This window comes from Musca domestica, unplaced genomic scaffold (genome assembly GCF_030504385.1).
Source record: "Musca domestica strain aabys unplaced genomic scaffold, Musca_domestica.polishedcontigs.V.1.1 27, whole genome shotgun sequence".
Classification (NCBI taxonomy): Eukaryota; Metazoa; Arthropoda; class Insecta; order Diptera; family Muscidae; genus Musca; species Musca domestica.
The window spans coordinates 8,119,954-8,145,574 of NW_026712286.1; the positions used below are offsets into that span (position 1 = coordinate 8,119,954).

Sequence of the window (25,621 nt, forward strand, 5' to 3'; positions counted from 1 at the left end):
CAACATGACATTTTAGAGGGTATTTTTAAATGAATATTGATGGGAGTTTTCCAAGGCATTTAAAGGATAAGAATTTTATTTTTAGAATTTTTTTCAAGATTCAGAAACCCTTCAAAACTTTGGCCATAAAAAAATACCTTTGAGAACCAAAAAATGTATTAAAATTGGATTTTAGGAGGGTGATTTTTTTAGGTTTCAACGTAAAATTTTAGAGGGTATTTTAAGTGAATGTTGATGGGTGTTTTCCAAGGTTTTTTAAAGGATAAAAAAGGGATATATAAAGGAAATATCAAACGTGGATTATCAAAGGATATTAAAAGTTATTCTTTAGAATTGTTAAGGAAATTTCATTTCCCCCAAAAACCTCTAACATTTTTTATAGTTGTTAAAAAAATAACCATTTTTTGTAATTAAATATTTTTTGTTTTTTAATGAAACACAAATATTTTTTTTTTTTGTAACAAAGAGCTAGGTGGTGGTGAATAAACATTGTGGCTGCAAATACATATGTATAAATATATAGAGAATAAATAAGCGAAATTAATGTATATAGTTTTTTGTGTGTTTATATATATATATAAAAAAAGAGACACATGGAAAATACTTAAAATAGTTTAAAGTTGAGTTGGTTGCCTTAATGTTTTATTTAAAAAAAAATTATTTATAGATTTGTTATTTTTTGTATAAATTAAATATTGTGCAGAGTTGTTGTTTTGAACAATTTTAAGGGGAGAGAGTAATTAATTATTATTAATGATTGTTTTTTAATGTAATTTAAATAATAATTTGCGGAATATATTATTTGAAGATTAAATAAAAAACAATTTTTTTATTAATTTACAAATTAAAATAGAATGGAAAAAAAGAATTATTTTTAAAAAAATATATAAAGAATAGCATGAACATGACAAACAATTTTGGAATGTAAAATCACTTACAGGCGTAGGCATTCTTAATGTAGTTACATACAAACAGACACACACACGTACACATTCACAAATTTACTTCACAGACAATTTCTCGGTTTTTCTTTTCTTTCCTTTTTTTGTTCTTTTGTTATATACATCTAAATTTCCTTAATATTTAATTTGTATGTATATATATTGTATATAGTATATGCAAATCTCAACATTTGAAAAAAAAAATATTTTTTTGTTAGACAATGATTTTCAATGAAAAAAAAGTGATGATTATCTCCGTTTGCCATCTGGTCAGGCCTTAGATTGCGAATCCCTCTTTTCTATATATCTCAGTTATTGTCCAGACATTGCATCTAGGCATCTAGTCGCTGATAAAACCACTCACCACCCCCCGGCTGGGGGAGGTGATCATGGGGCCAGGGTCAGTGGCGTGACATGGTGCCAAGACGAAACCATTCTATAGTCTCCTTGCGCAAATCATATTTACGCAAATCAATTTTAAAGCCACCCAACAGCTCATTTTCCTGCAATGTGTCGTGGGACCACACGGTCACATGCAGCTCGCGATTTTGTATAATTTCCAAGGGCATGCGGTATTCCAACTGTAAGGATAAAAAAATTAATTTAATATTAAATATAACTCTCCCCCCTCCCGCCATACCGTTTCCATATAACTGGGAACACAGGTTTTGCGCACCACCTTCGTCTTGCGTTTGGTGGCCTTTTTGTCATCCGGTTTTAAATAACATTTCACATAGGTATTTGGCTCCTGGCCACCGGCCAACAAAGGCAGACCCTTGGCGTGATGTATCTGGAGAAAAAAAAAGATCGAAATAAATAAAAACAAGTAACAATTGAATACCCTCCACTATTTCGAACGAATTTGGCAATTTTCAAACAAAAAAATAAATAAAATTCGTTAAAAATTCTGTTAAAATCCTAAAAATACCGAATGTAGCCGTTAGGGTCTATATGAAGACCTGCACAGACAATTTTCTGCCATAGGCGGTAGTATTCATTACGAACTTCAAATACCAAATTTGAAATAATTCCGGTGAATAATGTCGCTAAAATCATCAAAATACCGAATATCGGGTGGTAGCGTCATATGGCGGCTATACGAAGACGAGGACCTGCACAGACAATTTTCTATCTTGGGCTGCAGTATCCATTGCGAACTTCAAATACCAAATTTGAGAAAATTCCGGTGAATAATGTCATTAAAATCATCAAAATACCGAATATGGGGGATACCTTTATATGGGGGCCATACGAAGACGTGGACCTGCATAGACAATTTTCTGCCCTAGGCTGCAGTATCCATTGCGAACTTCAAATACCAAATTTTGAAACAATTCCGGTGAATAATGTCGCTAAAATCATCAAAATACCGAATATTGGGGGATACCTTTATATGGGGGCTATACGAAGACGTGGACCTGAACAAGCAATTTTCTGCCATAGGCTGTAGCATCCATTACGAACTTCAAATACCAAATTTAAAAGAATTCCGGTGAATAATGTCGCTGAAATCATCAAAATACCGAATATTGGGTGGTAGCGTTATATGGGGGCCATACGAAGACGTTGACCTGCATAGACAATTTTCTGCCCTAGGCTGCAGTATCCATTGCGAACTTCAAATACAAAATTTGAAACAATTCCGGTGAATAATGTGGCTAAAATCATCGTGAGGTACCGATATATGGGGGCTATACGAAGACGTGGACCTGCACAGACAATTTTCTGTCTTAGGCTGTAGTATCCATTACGAATTTCAAATACCAAATTTGAAACAATTCCGGCTAATAATGTCGCTAAAATCATCAAAATACCGAATATCGGGAGGTAGCGTAATATGGGGGTTATACGAAGACGTGGACCTGCACAGACAATTTTCTGTCTTAGGATGTAGTATTCATTACGAACTTCAAATACCAAATTTGAAAGAATTTCGGTGAATAATGACGCTAAAATCATCAAAATACCGAATATCGGATGGTACGGTTATAAGAGGCTATACCAAAACGTGGACCTACATCACCCATTTTCAATACCAAAAGTCCTGCAGACATAATACACATTTGAGTAAAATTTTATCAACCTTCTTCATTTCGTTCGGAAGCTAGAGTGATTTCCACAGACGGATAGACGGACGGTCATCGCTAAATCGACATAGAATTTTTGTACTTTGTGGGCTCTAAAATGTATATTTCGAAGTGTTACAAACGGAATGACAAACTTAATATACCCTCCATACTATGGTGGAGGGTATAACAATTATACCAAAATATCTCTCTATTCCCCTCTTTACTTACCATTACAGTCAAAACCTCGCGTCTATATTGCATTGATAGTTTCAATTGGCCCACCTCATTGGGTTGCTCTCGTGATGTCTGGGGTCGAATCTCTGTGCAGAAAAAAAAAAAACAAAATATTAAAAAATTAATTCATTTTCAAAGTTCTTGAAATGAAAATCTCAAAAAGGCTCACCCTTCACTTTGGACATATTCAAGTTAGCCTCTTTCTGATCCCTCAGCAGCGGATGGAAAAATGTATACACCAAATCGGAATGGGCAATTTCATCGGCCGAATTGAACAATGAGATTAGGAACTGTCGGATTTCCGGTAGACGTCTTTCGGCCACGGATTTCACATTGGAACGGCCCACATGCATGCCGCTGGGTAAACTGGAGGGGGAGGAGAAAAAAAAAATCAAAATAAAAAAATTAATGAAAAAAATAATTATTTCACTTCATCTAAAAGTGATAAAAATATTGGCAAAATTTAAAGAAAATCTAATATTTATTTCCAAATTAAGGCGAATAATTTGTAAACCAAATGTTAACATTTTTTGGGGGAGGTACCAAAAGAAGTGGACCGATGTGACTCATCTTTACAGCAGATCTGGTGTAAGTAAAAATATTGGGATGTGAGAAATTTGAAGAGAATCGGTATTTTGAAGATTTGAGCGACATTATTCCCCGGAATTGTTTCAAATTTGGCATTTGAAGTTCGTAATGGATACTACAGCCTAAGACAGAAAATTGTATGTGCAGGACAAGTTTCGCGTTTGAATATTTTAATGGCTTATGACAAAAGTTGCCTGTGCAGGCCCACGTCGTCGGTTAGACCCTAATATAACGGCTACATTCGGTATTTTTAAGATATTAACAGAATTTTTTAAGAATTTTATTTCTTTGAAATTTCCAAATTTGTTCCAAATGGTGGAGGATATTTGAAGTTCGTCCTGGCCGAACTTACAGCTTTTTTACTTGTTTAATTTTTTTTATATTTTTGTAAAAAACTTATTTTTCCAAAATTCTCAAATATTGGCATTGAAAATTAATTAATATATTTTTTTTTCGTTGGAAAAAATGTCCATGTTTTTCTTTAGAAAAATCTGTTCATTATTTATTTTTTGTTATATTATTTTTTTTTATTTATTTTTATTGATTTTTCATGTATTTTTTTTATTTTTTATGTATTTTTTGTTTTTTTTATTTATTTTTTTTTCATTTTTTATTTATTGTTTGATTTATTTTTTTATTTATTTTTTTTATTAATTTTTTATTTTCTGTTATTTTCTTTATTTTTTATTTATTTTTTTATTTTTTATTTATTTTATTATTTTTTTCATTTTTTTATTATTTTTTATTTACTTGTTATTTATTAATTTATTTTTTTAATTACCTTTTTATTGATTTTTTTATTTAATTTTAATTTATTTTTTATTAATTTTTTTATTAACTTATTTATTTTTTCTTCTGCATCTGAGCCGAAAAACTATTCAGCGTTTTTTTTTTTTTTTTTTTTTTTTTTTGGAAAATTCTTTATTTATTTTTTTAAATCATTTTTTATTTATCTTTTTATTTATTTCTTATGTTTTTTTTTTTTATTTTTTATTTATTTATTGTTTTTATTTTTTATTTATTTATTGTTTTATTTATTGTTTTTATTTTTAATTTATTTTTTTTTAATTTATTCATTATTTTTTTATTTATTTATTTTCTTTATTTTTTATTTATTTATTGTTTTTACTTATTTTTTAATTTATTTATTTTTATCAATTTATGTACTTTTTATTCATTTTTTAATTATTTTCTATTTATTTTTTATTGATTTTTATTTATTTTTATTTATTTATTGTTTATTTATTTATTATTTTATATTTTTAAATTATTTTTTATCTATTTTCATTTATTTCTTATTTATTTTTTTATTTATTTTTTAAATTCATTTTTCATTATTTTTTATTTGTTTTTTATTTTATTTTAATTTTATTTATCTATTATTTATTTATTTTTTTTTAATAATTGTTTACTTATTTTTTATTCATTTATTTTTTATTTATTTTTTTTATTTATTTATTTTATTTATATTTTGTTTCTTATTTATTGTTTTTATTTTTTATTTACTCTTTTTATTTATTTTTTGTTTATTTTTTTATTTCCCTTTTTTTATTTTATTTATTTTTTATTTATTTATTTATTTTTATTTTTATTTATTTATTTTTATTTTATTATTTATTTATTTATTTATTTTCTTTATTACTTTATTTATGGTTTCTATTTTTTTAATTGCTTATTTATTTTTTAATTGTTTTTTTTATTTATTTTCTTATTTTTTACTCATTTTTCTTTTTTTTTATTATTTTTTTATTTATTGTTTTTATTTTTTATTTATTTTTTTATTTATTTATTTTTTTATTTAATTTGTATTTATTTTTTATTGGTTATTTACTCATTTTCTTATTTATTTTTTAATTTATTTTTTATTCCTTTTATTTATTTTTTTTATTTATTCTATTTATTTATTTTATTTTTTATTTATTTTTTCCTTTATTTTTTATTAATTTTATTTTTATTTTTTAAATTATTTGTATATATATTTTTTTTATTTTTTTAATTTATTTTTTAAATTTATTTTTTTAATTATTCATTTTTTTAATTTATTTATTTTTATTTATTTTTGTTTTTTTTATTGGTTTATTATTTAATTATTATTTATTGATATTTTATTTTATTTATTTTTTATTTTATTTTTATGTATTTATTATTCATTGATTTTTATTTATTTATTTATTTAATTTGTATTTATTTTTTATTGATTTTTTATTCATTTTCTTATTTATTTTTTATTTATTATATTTATTTATTTTTATTTATTTTTTCCTTTATTTTTTATTAATTTTATTTTTATTTTTTAAATTATTTGTATATATATTTTTTATTTTTTAATTTATTTTTTAAATTTATTTTTTTAATTATTTATTTTTTTAATTTATTTTTTTATTTTATTTATTTTTTATTTATTCATTTATTTATTTTTGTTTGTTTTTTTATTGGTTTATTATTTAATTATTATTTATTGATATTTTATTTATTTATTATTTTTTTTATGTATTTATTATTTATTGATTTTTTAATTTATTTTTGTATTTATTTTTTCTTATTTTTTATTTTTATTAATTGTTTTATATATTTTTAATTTTTAATTTGTTTCCTTATTTTTTTTCTTATCTCTTTTTTTTTTTTTTTTTTTTTTTAAAAAAAGTATTTTTCCAAAATTCTCAAAGCTTTCCCATCGAAAAATGTGAATTTTGGAGTTATCCTTGACAATTCTCTTAATTTTCGTTTTAAGAGAAACAAAGAGAATACCACTTTTTAAGAGCAAACCCATGTTCAATGCAAAACTTTATCAGCAATCTAGACGCTGATAAAACGACAAAACCTACAACAGAACCGCACTGATATCTGTTATAAAAAGGCAACAACAACGACAAAAACATCTGAGTTCACAGAAACACAAATTCAAACTATGAGGGTATAATACCATGACTATATTGGAGAGTCGGTCAATAGCTTTACGCCGCCTCCAATCAAAACGGGGAGTAGCACGCTTGACATTCGGTTCATTTTCATTTTGACGAGGTGTTCGAATCAAAATTCTTGAAGTAAAATCAAACAAACAAATAATCGAAAGAAAATAAAAGTTTTCAAACAACAACAGAAAAAGCGAAATCAAGAGATAACAACAAAAAAAAGAAGTAACATGTTAAAATCATAGTTAAAGAAGTTAAAAAAGAAGAAGGGTGAAATAGAAAACAAAACGAAAAAAAAAATTGAAAAACAAAATTAGAATTATGGCAAAAATCAATTTGAATTACAAACAAGGTATGGTGTGGGGAAAGTTTGAAAATTTATTTGAAATTTTAATAAAAAAAATTATGCTACTCATTTTCTTCTCAAAGAAACTCCCCAAGTGGTGGCCATTTTCGGTTCCTTGGCCGTATTTGTGTGCCTGATCTTCTCACTGTTCGGCATCAAGTTGTGGTGGTTTAAACGCCGTTTGGAATTTGATCAAACCACCACCCAAAATGGAGCGGCTGGTGGAGCCACACCACAGGTGGTGGTAATGCGGAGGGAAAAGAAATCGAAATTTTCCAAAGACAAAAGGTGGTCACAACAGGTGAGTAAGGGGGAATAACCCTCCCCCGCCCACTCAGGGGTTCCTCAGGTTTCTGAAAATTCAGATTCCATTGAATTTTATTTTTCACTCCCCCCTCAGGAATATTTTAATTAAATTAACCTGTCTAATTAAATGAAATCCAATTATGCCCGAGGTCTCCTAGTTGACAGTCATTCATTTAGCAAAAAAACAACAACAGCAACAATAAAACTATATTATTTTTCTATATAGATAAGATTCATTTTGTTTTATATGCCGTTCATTCCGTGGGTCGGTCTATGGTTCGGTTACGTGGATGACGCATTGAAAAATTTTTGAGCGAAAACCTTCTTCTTTGATTATTATTATTATTTTTTAATGGTGGCATTCGAAAGTGTGGTAGAACCGACGCACATTTATTTCTCTTTAGATATTTGTTTAGAACACAGAAAGCAACAAATGAAGGCCGGAAGGTGGGGGAGGATTGAAGCAGAAAAATATGAATTGATAATTATAGCATTTATTATTTATTAAAAAAAAACAAATAATTACTTATTTAAGGAATTGTTTCGAAAAATAAGCGGAAAGTTTGGCAGAAGATATTTGAAACAAAAATGTGGTACTGCCACAACAAATGAAGCGGAGAGAGAGAGAGGGGAGAGGGAAAAAACATCACGAGATCACAGTTGCTAAAAATATAACAAATTTTTTCGTTGATACACGATCTTTTCTATAAGGAGAACTATAAATAAAAACAAGTAAAAAAGCTGTAAGTTCGGCCGGGCCGGACTTTGAATACCCTCCACAATTTAGAAAAAATTTAAAAAATTTCAAAAAAAAATTAAATCGGTTAAAAATTCTGTTAAAATCTTAAAAATACCAAATGTAGCCGTCATATTAGGGTCTAAACGATGACATGGACCTGCATAGACAATTTTTGTTATAAGCCATTACAATATTCAAATTCGAAACTTGAAAAAAAAAATTGGTGAATAATGTTGCTAAATATATAGGGAGGAACTTTTATTATATGGGGGCTATACCAAAATGTGGACCTGCACAGACACTTTTCCGGCTTAGGCTGCAGTATCCATTACGAACTTCAAATATTAAATTTGAAACAATTCCGTTGAATAAGGTCGCTAAAATCATCAAAATACCGAACATTTTAACCACCTTCATTTTTCAAAATCCAATTCCTAAAAACCTTAATCGGCTAAGTTTTCCGAAAGAAAATCTGATTTATTTTTTTTTTGTTTTTGTAAAAAATGTATTTTTCCTAAATTCTCAAAGATTTCCATAAAAAAATTTGGAAAATTGAAAAGAATTCGAAAATTATTTATCTGATCTAAATTCAGCTGCTGAAAAAAAAAAAAACTTTGGAAAAATGTATTAAGTATTTCTATTTTTTATTTTTTTTAAATTATTTTTTTTTAATTATTTTTTTTTTAATTTTTTTTTTAATTTTTTTTTTTTTTTTGTAAAAAAATTTTTTCTCCAAAATTCTCAAAGAATTCCAAAGAGAAATTCTTTCGCCGAAAAACTTTGGAAAATTCTATTTAGGATTTTTTATACCCTCCTCCATGGTATGGAGGGTGTATTAAGTTTGTCATTCCGTTTGTAAAACCTCGAAATATACATTTTAGACCCCACAAAATATTGTTGATAATCATAAAATTCTATGTCAAGTTAGCGATGTCAGTCCGTCTGTCTGTCTGGCCATCTGCGGAAATCACTCTAGCTTCCGAACGAATTAAAGTAGTTTGATAAAATTTTAGTCAAATGTGTATTATATCTACAGGACTTTTGGTATTGAAAATGGGCCATGTAGGTTCACGTTTTCGTATAGCTCCCATATAACGATACCTCCCTATATTCGGTATTTTGGTGATTTTAGTGACATTATTCACCGGAATTGTTTCAAATTTGGTATTTGAAGTTCGAAATGGATACTGCAGCCTAGGACAGAAAATTATCTGTGCAGGTCCACGTCTTCGTATAGTCGCCATGTAATGCTACCAGCCGATATTCGGTATTTTGATGATTTCAGCGACATTATTCACCGGAAGTATTTCAAATTTGGCATTTGAAGTTCGTAATGGATACTACAGCCTAAGACAGAAAATTGTATGTGCATGTCCACGCCTTTGTATAACCCCCATATAACGGTACCCCCCGATATTCGGTATTTTGGTGATTTTAGCGACATTATTCACCGGAATTGTTTCAAATTTCATATTTCAAGTTTCTAATATGTGCAACAGCCTGTGACAGAAAATTGCCTATACAGGTCCAGGTCTTCGTATAGCCCCCCTATATCGTTACCTTCCTATATTCGGTATTTTGATTATTTTGACTAAATTATTCCACTCAAACGCTTCACCGCAGCATTTTTTTTTACCATTAGTCCTTTATCCGTAAGCTTTTTTAACTGAAAACTATATTATCCGCCAGGTTTGTTAACCAAAAGCATATTATCCTCATACTTATCTACTTAAAATTGTGGTTTTCTGGTATTAAACCCTTTATCCGTCGGCTTTTCTCTACAAAAATCCTTTATCCGCAAGCATTTTTTAACACGAAAATCTTTTATCCGTAACAATTTCCAAACAAAAATGCTTTATCCGCAACATTTTTTTCTCTCAAAGTGTATTATCCGCAGCCTTTCTAAGACTTAATACGCAACTTATCCACACAAAAATCCATTATCCGCAAAATTTTCTACGCAAAAAATTTTATCCGCAAACTTTTCCACCCAAAAAAATATCCAACAGTGAAATATATTATCCACAAGGCTTCATCCGGGATGTCTTCCACCCATAATGCTTTACCCATAAAATTTCCCAATTGATTTTCCCGTCAACAAGGCTTTATCCGTTGCATTTTTACGTTTATCCGCAATATATTATAAATAGAAAATGAATTATCCGTAATTTTTTGTCTTCGGAAAATTTTTATCCGCTTCGTACTTCTATAAAAGATTTTTATCCGGGCACTCTTCTTAACAAAAATATTTTATCCGTGCCATTTTCTGCACAAAAATACTTAATCCGTGACATTTAGAAATTTATCCGCGACTCATTATGGACAAAATTATTTTATCCGCAAACTTTTCCGCCCAAATATTTTTATCCGTGAACTCTTCTTAGCAAAAATATTTTATCCGCACCAATTTCTTCACAATAATAATTTATCCGCGACATTTAGAAGTTTATCCGCGACTCATAATGGACAAAATTATTTTATCCGCTACCTTTTCTGCACAAAACATTTTTGTCCGCGTGCTTTTCTTACGAAAATCGTTATCCGTGCCTTTTTACTATACATAAATGCTTTATCCATGGCACTTAGAAATTTATCCATGCATTATAATTTTATCCGCAACCTTTTTGTGCACAAAATATTTTTATCCGCGCACTTTTCTTTACAAAATTATTTTATCCGCGCCATTTTCTACACACAAACATTTTATCCGTGGCATTTAGAAGTTTATCCGCGACTTCTAATGAACCAAAATGTATTATCCGCATCGTATTCGTATAAAATATTTTTATCCGCGTACTTTTCTTAACAAAAATATTTTAACCGCGCCATTTTCTATACAAAAATACTTTATCCGTGACATTTAAAAGTTTATCCACGACTCATAATGGACAAAATTATTTTATCCGCAAACTTTTCCGTCCAAAATATAATGTATTATCCGCATCGTATTTCTATAAAAAAAATATCCGGCCATTTTTCTTAACAAAAATATTTTATGCACAACATTTTCTGCAAAAAAATACTTTATCCGTGACATTTAGAAGTTTATCCGCGACTCTTTATAGACAAAATTATTTTATCCACAAACTTTTCCGCCCCAAATATTTTTATCCGCGTGCTGTTCTTAACAGAAATATTTTATCCGTGCCTTTTTACTACACATAAATACTTTATCCGTGGTATTTAGAAAGTTATCCATACATTATTATTTTATCCGCAACCTTTTCTGCACAAAATATTTTTATCCGCGCATATTTCTTAACAAAAATATGTTATCCGCGCCATTTTCTGGACAAAATTATTTTATCCGCAACCTTTTCTGCACAAAATATTTTTATCCACGTGATTTTCTTAACAAAAATATTTTATCCGCGCCATTTTCTACACAATAATACTTTATCCGTGACATTAGGAAGTTTATCCGTGGCCTCCTATGAACATAAATGTTTTATCCACAACCTTTTCTTCACAAAATATTTTATCCGCGCATTCTTCTTAGCAAATTTTTTTTATCCGTGCCTTTTTACAGTACACAAACACTTTATCCGTGTCATTTAGAAGTTTATCCGTGACTAATTATGGACAAAATTATTTTATCCGCATCGTATTTTTTATCCGCTCACTTTTCTTAACAAAAATATTTTATCCGCACCATTTTCTGCCCAAAAATACCTTATCGGTGACATTTAGAAGATTATATGTGGCATTTAGTAGCTTAACAGCAAGTTATTATGAACAAAAATGTTTTATCCGCAGCTTTTTTGCAGAAAATATTTTTATCCGCGTTTATCCGTGCCTTTTTTGTACAAAAATACCTTATCCATGGCATCTAGGAGTTTATCCGCGACTTATTTTGAATTATCCGCATTTTTTTAGTTCAAAATATTTTTATCCGCGCCTTATAATGTTTTATCCGCAGCTTTTTTGCAAAAAATATTTTTATCCGCGTTTATCCGTGCCTTTTTTTGTACAAAAATACTTTATCCATGGCATCTAGGCGTTTATCGGCGACTTATTTTGAATTATCCGCATTTTTTTTAGTTCAAAATATTTTATCCGCGTTTATCCGTGCCTTTTTTTGGTACAAAAATACTTATCCATGGCATCTAGGAGTTTATCCGCGACTTATTTTGAATTATCCGCATTTTTTAGTTCAAAATATTTTTATCCGCGCCTTATAATGTTTTATCCGCAGCTTTTTTGCAGAAAATATTTTTATCCGCGTTTATCCGTGTCTTTTTTTGTACAAAAATACTTTATCCATGGCATCTAGGAGTTTATCCGTGACTTATTTTGAATTATCCGAATTTTTTAGTTCAAAATATTTTATCCGCGTTTATCCGTGCCTTTTTTTGGTACAAAAATACTTATCCATGGCATCTAGGAGTTTATCCGCTACTTATTTTGAATTATCCGCATTTTTTAGTTCAAAATATATTTTTATCCGCGCCTTATAATGTTTTATTCGCAGCTTTTTTTGCAGAAAATATTTTTATCCGCGTTTATTTGTGCCTTTTTTTGGTACAAAAATACTTTATCTATGGCATCTAGGATTTTATCCGCGACTTATTTTGAATTATCCGCATTTTTTAGTTCAAAATATTTTTATCCGGATCTTATTCGTAGCAAAATTTTTTTATCCGCGTCTTATTATGTCCAAAATTTTTTATCCGCAATAATTTTCAGAACAATTTTTATTCGTAATATTCAGCGAAATTTTAATTATCCGGATTAAAAAAAAAATATCCGAATATTTTCCAAAAGAGTTCATTTTTTATCCACAACCTTTCGAAAATCGTTTAACCGTGCCATTTATCCGCAACCTTTTTATCCGAGCACCTAGAAAATCTGACCCATATCCATCCTAATTTACCCAAATGTTTCTCTCCTTTCCAGGTTTACCACAATGTTGAGGTCCATGGCGTGTTCAAGCCCAAAAAGGAGGAGGATACCCTAATTCAAAGGCCTGCACAGTTGCCACGTAAGTAGGAGGTTTAATATGGCAAAGCAAAGAGCCCCTAAAACCATTATTTCCTTTTTTTCTAGCTGTGCGTATAAGACCCTCGGAAAGTTCACCATCACTGATTCTGCCACCTCCCCGGCAAAAGCGTCGACCTCAATATGTTCAGTCCACGGCATTTGAAGAGCTATCGGACAATTTTGTGGCAGAGTCAACAACACCCTCTTCACCCAGTTTGTCACAGGAGATCTTTGGCAATTTGCCAAATATGCCGGGAACTCCACGAAAGGATAACACGACAAATGGAACAACTGCTACACCATCTCCTACTTCTTCTCCCGTATCGAAGGAAGAGGTTTCGCTGACCTTTAAAGAGGTGGAAAAGGATTTGAAATTACCCCCCACCACAGGGGATGTGGCGGCGGTGCCATTGAGAGAACCTCCCCTACCACCCAAACGCCTGAATCGCAGTTCCTCGACCAGCCAACATGTCCAGGAGAAACCCCATCGTTTTCTCAAAAGTTCTCAATCCGTTTCGGTGCCAGAATATCGCAAAGTCATTGAAAGACGTCCCACGGGTTTCCACCGTCCGGCCGAAATTGATGATCTCACGAAAATCGATGACTTGGATGAGCCACAATTTGAGTTATTTGGAGATCGCCGTCCCACGGGCTATATCAAGTATGAAGAGGTTGATGTGGTCGATATGGAGCTGGGAGAAGATTATCGCTTCGAGAGAGCCTATCTGAAGAGCGGCAACGCGTATAGTGAACCCATCGATGCCCTGCGAGATGAAGAGATAATCTATCAAAATCCAACCAGTCCGGATATATGTGAAATTAATGAGGCCATTGAGAGTTTTGAAAAGTCGCAAAGAGGTGGAGGGGGAGGAGCAGGAGAGGGAGAGGGCAATTTCAGTAGAAATAATTTCAGTGATTTCCATAAAAGTTATGGCTACGAACAGGGGAGGTATTTGAATAACAACCTCCAGGCAAGGGATTATGAGAAGGGAGAGGAGTTCTTAAACGAGAGTGGTGGCCAAAAAGACAGGAAGGACCATTCGAAATCAAATGTTTTGGAAAACTCGAAGGGTATGGAATCTAAAAACCTCGAAAATTTAAGGGACACTTCACCCAAGAAGCTTACAGATCAATCTAGGCCCATGGATTTCGAATCATATCTACCCCGGCAGGAGACTGCCGCAGAATTCAATTCTTATCAGAAATCCCTGAACAACCCTTCCCAGGATGATGTGGATGGGGAGTGGAAGGAGAGCAGACCCACAAGCTTTTCCAACGAATTTCCCCATTACGAATCCTTTGAGGAACCTCAAAGTTTTGAGGAGAAGCCCCTCAAGTTTGAAACCAAAACCACAAATGTACACTTCTCGCTGGAGGAAACCAGCCAAGCGGAGGAAGAAAAGTTCACCCTAAATCAAAGAAGACCCACGGTATTTCCAGGCCATAAAATGAAGGAAGAAGTGGATGACATAGATCCACAGGAAAATAGCAAAACAAAATACTCTTCCCTCAAGGCCTTTTTGATGTCGGAAAAACCCGAAGCAAGCGATACAAGTTCTGATGAGCAGGAAGAGCAAGTGCTAAAGGTGAGATTTAATCCCTCCCAGAATGGAAGCGGCAATGAGGAAGAGAAATTTACTTTGAATCAGAGAAGACCTACAGCCTTTCAAAGAACAAAAATTTCCGATGCAGAAGAGAGCGATGACGGGCAGAGAGTGAAATTTAATTCCGCTCAGGATGATGAAGAGAAATTCACATTAAATCAAAGGCGACCAACGACGACATATGTCAGAGAGAGGGAGAAGGAATTGGCAACGTCTCTGGAGAGCAATGGAAATAAAATCCCATCAAAAGAGATAGAAGAGAGGCAGGGAGTGGATTCAACATCCAATGTCCATTTTGAAAATCCTTCTCCCCGAGAGAGCATTGAAGAGAAATTCACATTAAATCAACGCAGGCCAACGGCATTTGTGCGACAGAGCCAGAACTCACCACCACCCTCACCAACCAGGGTCCATTTCGGAACGGAGTTTGCTTCTGAAAATGAGGAGGAAAAATTCACATTAAATCAACGCAGGCCAACAGCATTTGTCAGAGAGCCAATGGAGAGAGTGAGATTCGCTAATGACAACGGCACTCTCTCGGACGAGGACGATGAAGAGAAGTTTACTTTAAATCAAAGGAGACCCACGGCATATGTTCTCTCCTCGGAGAAAATGGTGAAATTTTCCAACTTCGAAGATGAAGAGGAAATGGAAAATAAATTTACCCTGAATCAAAGAAGACCCACGGCCTATGTCAGAGAGAGCGTGGAAGAAACCACCCAAGGACCTACAACGAAAATTAGATTTGGAGATTCCCCAAACCCCAACAGCAATGATGAAGCCCATCCCGGTAATGAAAATCAACACCCAAGGCAGGTTAGATTTGGCTCCCCTTTTGAGGGCGAAGAAGAAGACGAAGAAGACAAATTTACCCTGAATCAAAGAAGACCCACTGCCTTTCCCAGTGAGGCCTACCAGAACCATGTACGTTTTCAAGATTCCGAAACCACTACAGATAAGTTCACCCTTAATCAAAGAAGACCCACCAAATTCAATAATCAAATCCAAGGAATTGAGGCTGCAACGGAGGTGGAGGAGCAGGTAACCAGTTTTATGGCGCAAGAGGATGATTACAGCTTCGAAAGCTCAACATTTTCCTCTTCTCTGAAATATCAAGAGTCACGGCCGGACATCATTTGGCAGGAATTGGAAAAGGATATTGAAAAAGATTTTGCCCAAAATATCGAAGAAGAATTCGCCCGGATACGCCAGTCATTGGAGTTGAATGAGGCTGATTTTCTGGAACTAAAAGATGATCTACAGCTACTCAACTCCCCCATTGCCGAGGAGCCCACGTTATTTGTCAACACCTTTCGAGATACACAAATTGGAAATGGATTTGGTAAATCCATTGAGGAGGATTGGGAGAATTTTGAAAAGCTTAGTGCCCACCCTGAGGGCATACAGGTTGCCTATGACGAGAAACAGCAAAGAAATGGTAATGCATCATCGACGGCGATGCCGACACCGCCAACAACCGTTTCAATACTCAAAGAAACCAAAAATGATGGTCCACCCACAGCAAAGCCCCGTAAAAGCAAGGTTACCTTTGATTCCAAGACCGAGGAACGTTATATACCAGCCCGCAAATCTGTATCCGATGAAGATGATAGCGATGACGATGATGATGATGAGAACTACTCCTCCCCACCCATTCCCTCACAGAGATATCAAACTCGTTTAAATTATGGCCAAGAGAATTCCGCTGACCCCATTCCTCTGTTTGGCTCCATCTCAAACAACGATCAAATGGAAGATAGTTGGTCCGCCATAAGGAAACATCGTCACATGACGGAACAATTTCAAATGTTATCTTTGGATAGTAACTCTTCACCACCGCCACCATCATATCCACCACCACCCTTGCCCCGGGAGGAAGATGATGAGGACGAAAGCGACAGCGACGATGAAGTAATAGAAACACCAAAACCAGCCTATCGCAATCCCATGGCCTTGTTGGCCGCCCAACGGGCCAAGGAGGCCCGCAATGATTTGGGCGAATTCAAGGGACGCTCCATAAAGGATGCCCAAAAAAAGAGAACTAGCCAGGAATTTGTCAATTTAAGCGATCGTTTTGATGACACCGAAGCTTAGGAGGATAGGTTATTAGTTTAAAAGACGAGCGAAAAATTATTTGTTAAACAAAAATTATAAATAAATGAAAAATAAAATTAAATTAATTTAAAAAAATATTTTGGAAATTTATAGAGGATCCTTAAGAGGTCTTCGAAAGATTTTAGACTCCCTAGAGGTCTTCTACAGATAGCAGACCTTCTAGAGATGACAGAGCCTTCACAGATTTTTCTGAAGACCATTTACATGCCTTCTAGGCATAGACAACCTTTTACACACCCTCCAGAGATAGAAGACCTTTCTCAGGACCTTCTAGAAGTGACAGAGGCTTTACGGATTTTTCTGGTGGACACCCTCAAATCTTCAAGTAATGGTTCTCCTTAAAATTAAAAAAGAATGGTAACCGCGGCAATGATATTTGTTTTAAAGCCAATGAGTTTTCCTACGGAAGACCAAAAGTTTTTTTTATAGAGGGGCTAGGAATTCACAGAAGATCCTGAAATAAAGCTATAGAACCCCAGAAGGTTTTCTTGTAGATCATAGATAAAACTAAATGTTCTTCTTATAAAAGACTAAAATCTCCTAAAGAAGAGCTGCAATGCCCAAAGAAGTTCCAATGTAGACCAGGAACGGCTTTTACGTCATGGTTTTTTTCTATAGAAGGCATGAAGATAGTCCTTAAAAGGCCAGAAGATGGTCTTCTCCATAGAAGGCCACAAGATGGTCTTCTCCAAGGAAGACCAGAAGGTGGTCTTCTCCATAGAAGTCCAAAAGATGTTCTCCATACAAGGCCAAAAGATAGTCTTCTCCATAGAAGGCCAGAAGATGGTCTTCTCCAAGGAAGATAAGAAGATGGTTTTCTCCATAGAAGGTCAAAAGACGGTATTCTCCATAGAAGGCCAGAAGATGGTCTTGTCCATAGAAGCCCCGTAGATGCTCTTCTCCATGGAAGACTAGAAGCTGTCCTTCTATGTAGAAGACCAGAAGATGGTATTCTCCATAGAAGGCCAAAAGAAGGACTTCTGCATAGAAGATCAAAAGATGGTCTTCTCCATAGAAGGTCAGAAGATGGTCTTCTTCATAGATAACTAGAAAATGGTGTTCTCCAAAGAAGACTAGTCAATGGTATTCTCCATAGAAGACTAGTCAATGGTATTCTCCATAGAAGACCAGGCGATGGTCTTCTCCATAGAAGACCAGTCGATGGTCTTCTCCATAGAAGACCAGTCGATGGTCTTCTCCATAGAAGACCAGTTGATGGTCTTCTCCATAGAAGACCAGTCGATGATCTTCTCCATAGAAGACCAGGCGATGGTCTTCTCCATAGAAGACCATTCGATGGTCTTCTACATAAAAGGCCAGAATATAGTCTTCTCCAAGGGAGACCAGAAGATGGTCTTCTACATAAAAGACCAGTCGATGGTTTTCTCCATAGAAGACTAGAAGCTGGTCTTCTTCATATATAACCAGAAGATGGTCTTCTCCATAGAAGGACAGAATATGGTCTTCTCCATAGAAGACTAGAAGCTGGTGTTCTCCATAAAAGGCCAGAGGATGGTCTTCTCCACAAAAGGCCAGAAGATGGTATTCTCCATAGAAAGCCAGATGTTCTTCTCCATAGAAGGCCAGAAAATGTTCTTCTCCATAGAAGGCCAGAAGATGGTCTTCTTCATAGAAGGCCAGAAAATGGTATTCTCCAAGGAATACCAGAAAACGGTCTTCTCCATAGAGGACTAGAAGCTGGTCTTCTTCATAGATAGCCAGAGAATGGTCTTCTTCATAGATAACCAGAGATTGGTCTTCTCCATAGAGAACCAGTCGATGGTCCCCTCCATAGAGGACCAGTCGATGGTCTTCTCCATAGAAGACCAGGCGATGGTCTTCTCCATAGAAGACCAGGCGATGGTCTTCTCCATAGAAGACCAGGCGATGGTCTTCTCCATAGAAGACCAGGCGATGGTCTTCTCCATAGAAGACCAGGCGATGGTCTTCTCCATAGAAGACCAGGCGATGGTCTTCTCCATAGAAGACCAGGCGATGGTCTTCTCCATAGAAGACCAGGCGATGGTCTTCTCCATAGAAGACCAGGCGATGGTCTTCTCCATAGAAGACCAGGCGATGGTCTTCTCCATAGAAGACCAGGCGATGGTCTTCTCCATAGAAGACCAGGCGATGGTCTTCTCCATAGAAGACCAGGCGATGGTCTTCTCCATAGAAGACCAGGCGATGGTCTTCTCCATAGAAGACCAGGCGATGGTCTTCTCCATAGAAGACCAGGCGATGGTCTTCTCCATAGAAGACCAGGCGATGGTCTTCTCCATAGAAGACCAGGCGATGGTCTTCTCCATAGAAGACCAGGCGATGGTCTTCTCCATAGAAGACCAGGCGATGGTCTTCTCCATAGAAGACCAGGCGATGGTCTTCTCCATAGAAGACCAGGCGATGGTCTTCTCCATAGAAGACCAGGCGATGGTCTTCTCCATAGAAGACCAGGCGATGGTCTTCTCCATAGAAGACCAGGCGATGGTCTTCTCCATAGAAGACCAGGCGATGGTCTTCTCCATAGAAGACCAGGCGATGGTCTTCTCCATAGAAGACCAGGCGATGGTCTTCTCCATAGAAGACCAGGCGATGGTCTTCTCCATAGAAGACCAGGCGATGGTCTTCTCCATAGAAGACCAGGCGATGGTCTTCTCCATAGAAGACCAGGCGATGGTCTTCTCCATAGAAGACCAGGCGATGGTCTTCTCCATAGAAGACCAGGCGATGGTCTTCTCCATAGAAGACCAGGCGATGGTCTTCTCCATAGAAGACCAGGCGATGGTCTTCTCCATAGAAGACCAGGCGATGGTCTTCTCCATAGAAGACCAGGCGATGGTCTTCTCCATAGAAGACCAGGCGATGGTCTTCTCCATAGAAGACCAGTCGATGGTCTTCTCCATAGAAGGCCAGTCGACGGTCTTCCCCATAGAAGACCAGACGATGATTTTTACTAACAGAAGACCAGACTATGGTCTGCACTCATAGGAGACAAGGCGGTGGTCCATAGAAGCTGGTCTTCTCCATAGAAGACCAGATTTGCAATATACCACAATAATTTACATGCCTTCCAGGTATAAAAAAAAAAACTTTTACAGGCCCTCCAGAGATAGAAGACCTGTCACAGGTCCTCAATATGTAAAATGTCTTTTAGAGACCCTCTACAGGTCCCATCTATCTACCGACACATACTTCTTAGTCGCTTCGATTCCAAATCTCCCACTTACCTATGCAGTTTGGCCAGAGGGAAATGTAGACACAATTTCTGATGGAATTCCGTAAATTCTTTGTATGAACGAAACAGATGAGTAGGATCCTTTTGACCATGGCGGGTTACTTGTAGAATATATGTATAATACTTTTCCATATCGTAATGTTTTTGACAGCGGACAACCATGACACTTTTTAAGCGGCCATCCTGCTGCATTCTGGAAAATAAAATATAAAAACATGTTATTGTTATTCTATAGAGGAATAATTTTAATCCTGCACTTACGTATATTTCCTAGGAACAAAAGACAACAGCTCGCCATTACCCTCATCGTTGGAGAAACGCATTTGTGCTAAATTGTGCAAAAAGAAATTGAATTGGGTGAACCAACTCTTCAGGGAGAACTGTATCATTTTGGCAAATGAGGCAGCCGCCTCGGGGTTCGACTGGGAGGGTAATAGAGCTCGGCGTACATATGTTACGGCATCGGCCGTTACACCCGGAATACCGGCTGTGGCCATTAGGGCCAGCATATGCAATAAAAGATCACCATGTTTGCGTATAATATTGAAGGCACGACAGCAGAGATCCACAAAATAATGGAAATCTGTTGAGGGTTTATCACCGTTATTTATGACATAGGCCATGTCCGAGGTAAGGACAAAGGGGGTGCGGTCTCTGTAAGGAAATAAAAAGGGAGCATATTAATTTTTATTTGATTTATTTGGAGAGAGAGATGGAGACCTACCTCTTGAAATTGCCAAACATTTGGGCATCGCCCAAAAACTTGCCAAAATCAATGTGAAACAAGTGACCGGAGGTTTTTAACATAATATTGTCGTTATGTCTATCACAAATGCCCAAGATATATGTGGCTACACTATAGCCGGCACAGGAAACTTTAGAAGAAGAAAAAAACATAAATTTAAAAGGAAAAAGCTGTTGGATTGAATCTTACCCGTAAAATTCTTGACCGCTCTTTGATATTCCAATTGACTGGGATTTTGTTTGGCCAACCACTCGGCTATGGGACGATCCTTAAAGGATCCTGTCAAACCATATTCTACTTGGATTTTCCTCAACGTTTCGGCATCACTAACCATTTCAATCATACCCTTCTTGTAGCCGGTGGGTACACAATTAAATGTGACAATTTTCAAATCTAAACCCTCGGCCAGCCACATTTTATTCATGACACGTATCAGTTGGATGGTCAGCATGTCCTGTTGCAGATCATCACCAGACTGGAGAGGAAGAAAAAAAAACACATTTTAAAAATCTCAAAAAAAAATTGAAAAGAAATTTTACAAACCTTAAATATGGCGGGCAACGGCTCAGCATCGGGTCCCACAAATGAAATTTTCAGTGGCAATGTATTCGAATTGAAATAGCTACAATTGCGTACATTTACCCCGCTAACCTCCAGCTCCGGGCCCAGTGGCAAAGAGGTATGTTTGTCCAATAATTCCTGATTTATTTCATCCATGCCGGCACACAGGAATTTCTGGCGCAAAGCTTCCTTGGCCTCCTTGACATGCTCCGCAATGTTGGCCAGGTTCTGGAAGAAGGGAGATGAAATATAATTTTAGTTTCATTAAAAATAAATCTCCTTTAAATTGAAAGGACTTTGAACAGAATATTCCTGAAAAAAATCAAGGTTTGGGTGATGGTATTAAAAATATTTGTAAAATGTCCAAAAATTCTTTATTTTTAAGAAGACCAAGAGGATTGTCTACTTCCTTAACCTACACATAGGATTCTAGAAATCTCCTTATGCAAAAGATATCGAATTATTTTATAAAGAAACCCCTTTTAGTCTTCTCCTCCTCCTCCAAAAAAAAATACACAAATTGTCTACTTCCTTACCCGGCACATAAGATTCTGTAAAAGGAACCGCTCCGACAGCTTTTCGCCACATATCGCCAAGAGGGCTCTCAACATCATTTTGTTGCGACGATGATAGCGGGCTTGTGTTACCAACGACTCATCGATTTCCGCTGCACTGGCGGATGAAGAATCTATGGAATTCTGAGGATCATTGCCGGGCAGGCTGTGAACCAATAGCCAATACATATGATGGGCAATGCGTGGCGATTCCAAAGATTTACATAGCAAAAAACGAGCCATCGCTGATGCCTCATAGGTGTCATGTTTCAAGGCCTGTATTAGCTGAGGCAAATAATCCACCAACTGATCGTTGGGTAGGTGGGATATCCATTCGACAGCCTTCTGTCGGACTTTGGCATCTGGATAACGAGGTAAGAGTAATTCCAGCGCTTGCAGTGGAGCCAATGGGGTCCATGAGTAGAGCAGCGAATGTAGATCCATGAGACTGGCATAATCCCAACTGTGGGCGGCATGTAAAACCTTGGGCAAGGCATGAGGTATATTTTGTAAATACAAACGTTTCTCCCAGAAGACTTCACGTTTGTCGCTCGCCCCAGGATAGCCCTGTTCGGCGGTGTCCAGCAGTTCTTGTTGCAGATTTGTGTCCAGGGAATTGAAGTCATATCTTAAAAAAAGAGATGATTTTAAAATTGTTTTCAAGGTCGTTTTTATGATACGACTCACCTTGGTGCCGGCGCTGGATTTTCCACGGGTTCTGGAAACTGTATCCTACCACCATATGGTGGTATTTCAATACTCAAAACCGGACAATAGTCGGGATGTGGATGACAACCCTTGGCCGGTGCTGGACCCAAAAACTTATCCGCCGTTGCCGGCCACATGGAGAGCAAATATGGACCACAAATCATCTCACGTTTGTAGTCAAACAGTTGTATTGCACACCAGCCCAATTCGGTGGTTATTTGCCTTCTCTCGTCGTTCTCATTGCCTGTGTTGTTGGGTTCATTCTCTGCCAACTGGGTGCCGTAGAGTACAAATATTAAACGAGCCTCTCGTGGCAACGTGCAAATGGGATTTTTATCAAATGTCAGCCATGAGGAAAATTTCAAACGGGCAAATAAACCCCCGGAGGTATCGTTGGAGCACTTTGTCACCACAGGTTCGGAGATAAAGCGGGTGCCATAGTTTATGTGTACGCCCAGGGAATAGCTATCATATTTCCACAATGGCGGTGGCCGATGTAAACAGTTGATGCTGACCACCACGGGCTTGGAGACACAGGAGACATGTATGGGAGCTGAAAAATAAGAGAAAATCGTTATCATTAATAGGTTCCATGAGCAAATATCATCTACTTACTTATAGAATAGTCCAAGGTCTTCACCGAGAAACCCACTCGAAACACATTGGAGTACAGTTCAATTAGCTCCTGCACAGCATCCCTTAGTTTGTTGCACTTCAGTTTGATCTGTTCCAAATTGGAACGTGGCCTCAGACACACCTCCGCATAGTCACCGCAATCGTTAACAATCTCTGGATTTCCCGAACTGGAGGCAGCATACTTAATTTGACTCTCCTCACAAACTTGTTTTAGCTGATCAACACATTCGGCCAATTCCAGGGTATCGATGGAGCCCAATAAGGCACAAATGGCTTTGATGCCCTGCACAACTCCCGAGCAAGATAAGACACTGCGTGAGGTATTATCACTGGCTGCAGATTGTAGTTTATCGATTTCATTTTCAAGGGTTTCTGGAGGAAAAAAGGAGCGGAAAAAAATTATTAAAAAAAATTGTGGTGAAAAAATTATATGAGATATTTTTTGTAAAGAAAAATATCGCATGCAATATTTTTCTCAAACGTGCAATTTTTCCAAACCCAAGGAAAAAAATTATTAAATTTTTTTTTTTTTGAAAAAATTGCATGACAGATTTTTTTAAAGAAAAATATCGCATGCAATATTTTTCTCAAAAGTGCTATTTTTCCAAACCCAAGCCAAAAAATATTATTAAAAAAATTGTGGTGAAAAAATATCGCATGCAATATTTTTCTCAAAAATGCGGAATATCCCAAACCACAAAGCAAAAAAAATATTAAAAAAAAATTGTGGTGAAAAAATTGCATGCGATATTTTCCTTTACAAAAAAGTGAATTTTTTCCAAACCCAAGCGAAAAAAAAATTATTAAAAATATTTGTGGTGAAAAAAATTGCATGCCATATTTTTTGTAAAGAAAAATATCGCATGCAATATTTTTCTCAAATGTGCTGTAGAACCCAACCCAAAAAACAATAAAAAATTTTAAAAAATATTTACAAAAAATATCACATGCAATATTTTTCTCAAAAAGTGCTATATATCGCAACCGAAAAAGCGATCAAAAAATAATAAAAAAAATTTGTTTAAAAAAAATTGCATGCGAGATTTTTTGTAAAGAAAAATGTCGCATGCAATATTTTTCTCAAAAGTGCTGGATATCCCAAATCAAAAAGCGACCAAAAATTATTAAAAAAAATTGTGGTGAAAAAATTGCATGCGAGATTTTTTATAAAGAAAAAATATCGCATGCAATATTTTTCTCAAAAGTGCAATTTTTCCAAACCCAAGCGAAAAAAAATAATTAAAAAAAATTTTGGTGAAAAAATTGCATGAGATATTTTTTGTAATATTTTTTTTTTAATTGCTGGATATCCCAAACCAAAAAGCGAACAAAAAAATTATTAAAAAAATTTGGTGAAAAAAATTGCATGCGAGATTTTTTATAAAGAAAAATATCTTATGCAATCTTTTTCTCAAATATTCAAAAAAATTTTGGTAAAAAAATAGCATGATATATTTTTGCAAAGAAAAATATCGCGTGCAATATTTTTTCTCAAAAGCGCCATTTTTCCAAATCCAAGCGAAAAAAAAATTATTTGAAAAAAAAATTTTTTGTAAAGAAAAATGTCGCATGCAATATTTTGTTTTAAATTGTTGGATATCTCAAACCAAAAAGCGAACAAAAAAATTATTAAAAAAACTTGGTGAAAAAAATTGCATGCGAGATATTTTATAAAGAAAAATATCTCATGCAATATTTTTCTCAAAGAGCGGAATATCCCAAACCAAAAAGCAAAAAAAATTATTTAAAAAAAAATTTTAGCGAAAAATTGGTAAAGAAAAATATCGCATGCAATATTTATTTCTCAAAAATGCTATTTTTCCAAACCAAAAAAATATCGCATGCAATATTTTTCTCAAAAGTGCTATTTTTCCAAACCCAAGCGAAAAAAAATATTTAAAAAAAAATTTTGGTGAAAAAATTGCATGCGATATTTTTTGTAAATAATAAATATCGCATGTGATATTTTTTCTCAAAAGTGCTGTAGATCCTAACCCCATCATCTCACCTATTAATATCATCATATTGTCATAGGTAATTGTGGTGGCCGATTCATTGGGCAACACATCTTCCGGCCGCAAATCCATGTCGTTCTTATCATCACGTTGCGTACGGGCAATCACCTGCATATTTTCACGACTCTTGAGGCACAAACCCAACTGGACATCCTTTTCCAATTTCAAACTATTGTGAACACATTCCAATTGACTTAGTTTTGAGGTGTTTGCCAGCCATTCTGAAACTCCAATGGGTTTGACGGCAAAATCATTGACCGAGCCGCGGATTTGACCCTCCAGCGAACAAAATGCCTGGCTAATGACCAATTCCACGGGAGTATTAACTAAAAAAGG

At 34.9% G+C, this 25,621-nt stretch overlaps 1 protein-coding gene across 1 annotated transcript in view; it reads right to left on the bottom strand.

Annotated features, from left to right (window-relative positions):
- Positions 1 to 620: 620 nt before the first annotated feature.
- LOC101896512 (phosphatidylinositol 4-phosphate 3-kinase C2 domain-containing subunit beta) overlaps positions 621 to 25,621 on the bottom strand; it is a 51,969-nt gene continuing 26,968 nt past the window's right edge. Inside the window, exons 6-18 of the mRNA XM_005180573.4 lie at positions 25,279 to 25,611; positions 23,250 to 23,642; positions 22,614 to 23,187; positions 21,909 to 22,554; positions 21,355 to 21,600; positions 21,001 to 21,286; positions 20,791 to 20,941; positions 20,328 to 20,720; positions 20,059 to 20,259; positions 3,414 to 3,610; positions 3,239 to 3,330; positions 1,582 to 1,731; positions 621 to 1,522 (exon numbers count right to left, since the gene is read on the bottom strand). Coding sequence (XP_005180630.2) covers positions 1,343 to 1,522; positions 1,582 to 1,731; positions 3,239 to 3,330; positions 3,414 to 3,610; positions 20,059 to 20,259; positions 20,328 to 20,720; positions 20,791 to 20,941; positions 21,001 to 21,286; positions 21,355 to 21,600; positions 21,909 to 22,554; positions 22,614 to 23,187; positions 23,250 to 23,642; positions 25,279 to 25,611 — 3,842 coding nt within the window. The 3' untranslated portion in view covers positions 621 to 1,342. The remainder of the gene's footprint in view (positions 1,523 to 1,581; positions 1,732 to 3,238; positions 3,331 to 3,413; positions 3,611 to 20,058; positions 20,260 to 20,327; positions 20,721 to 20,790; positions 20,942 to 21,000; positions 21,287 to 21,354; positions 21,601 to 21,908; positions 22,555 to 22,613; positions 23,188 to 23,249; positions 23,643 to 25,278; positions 25,612 to 25,621) is intronic.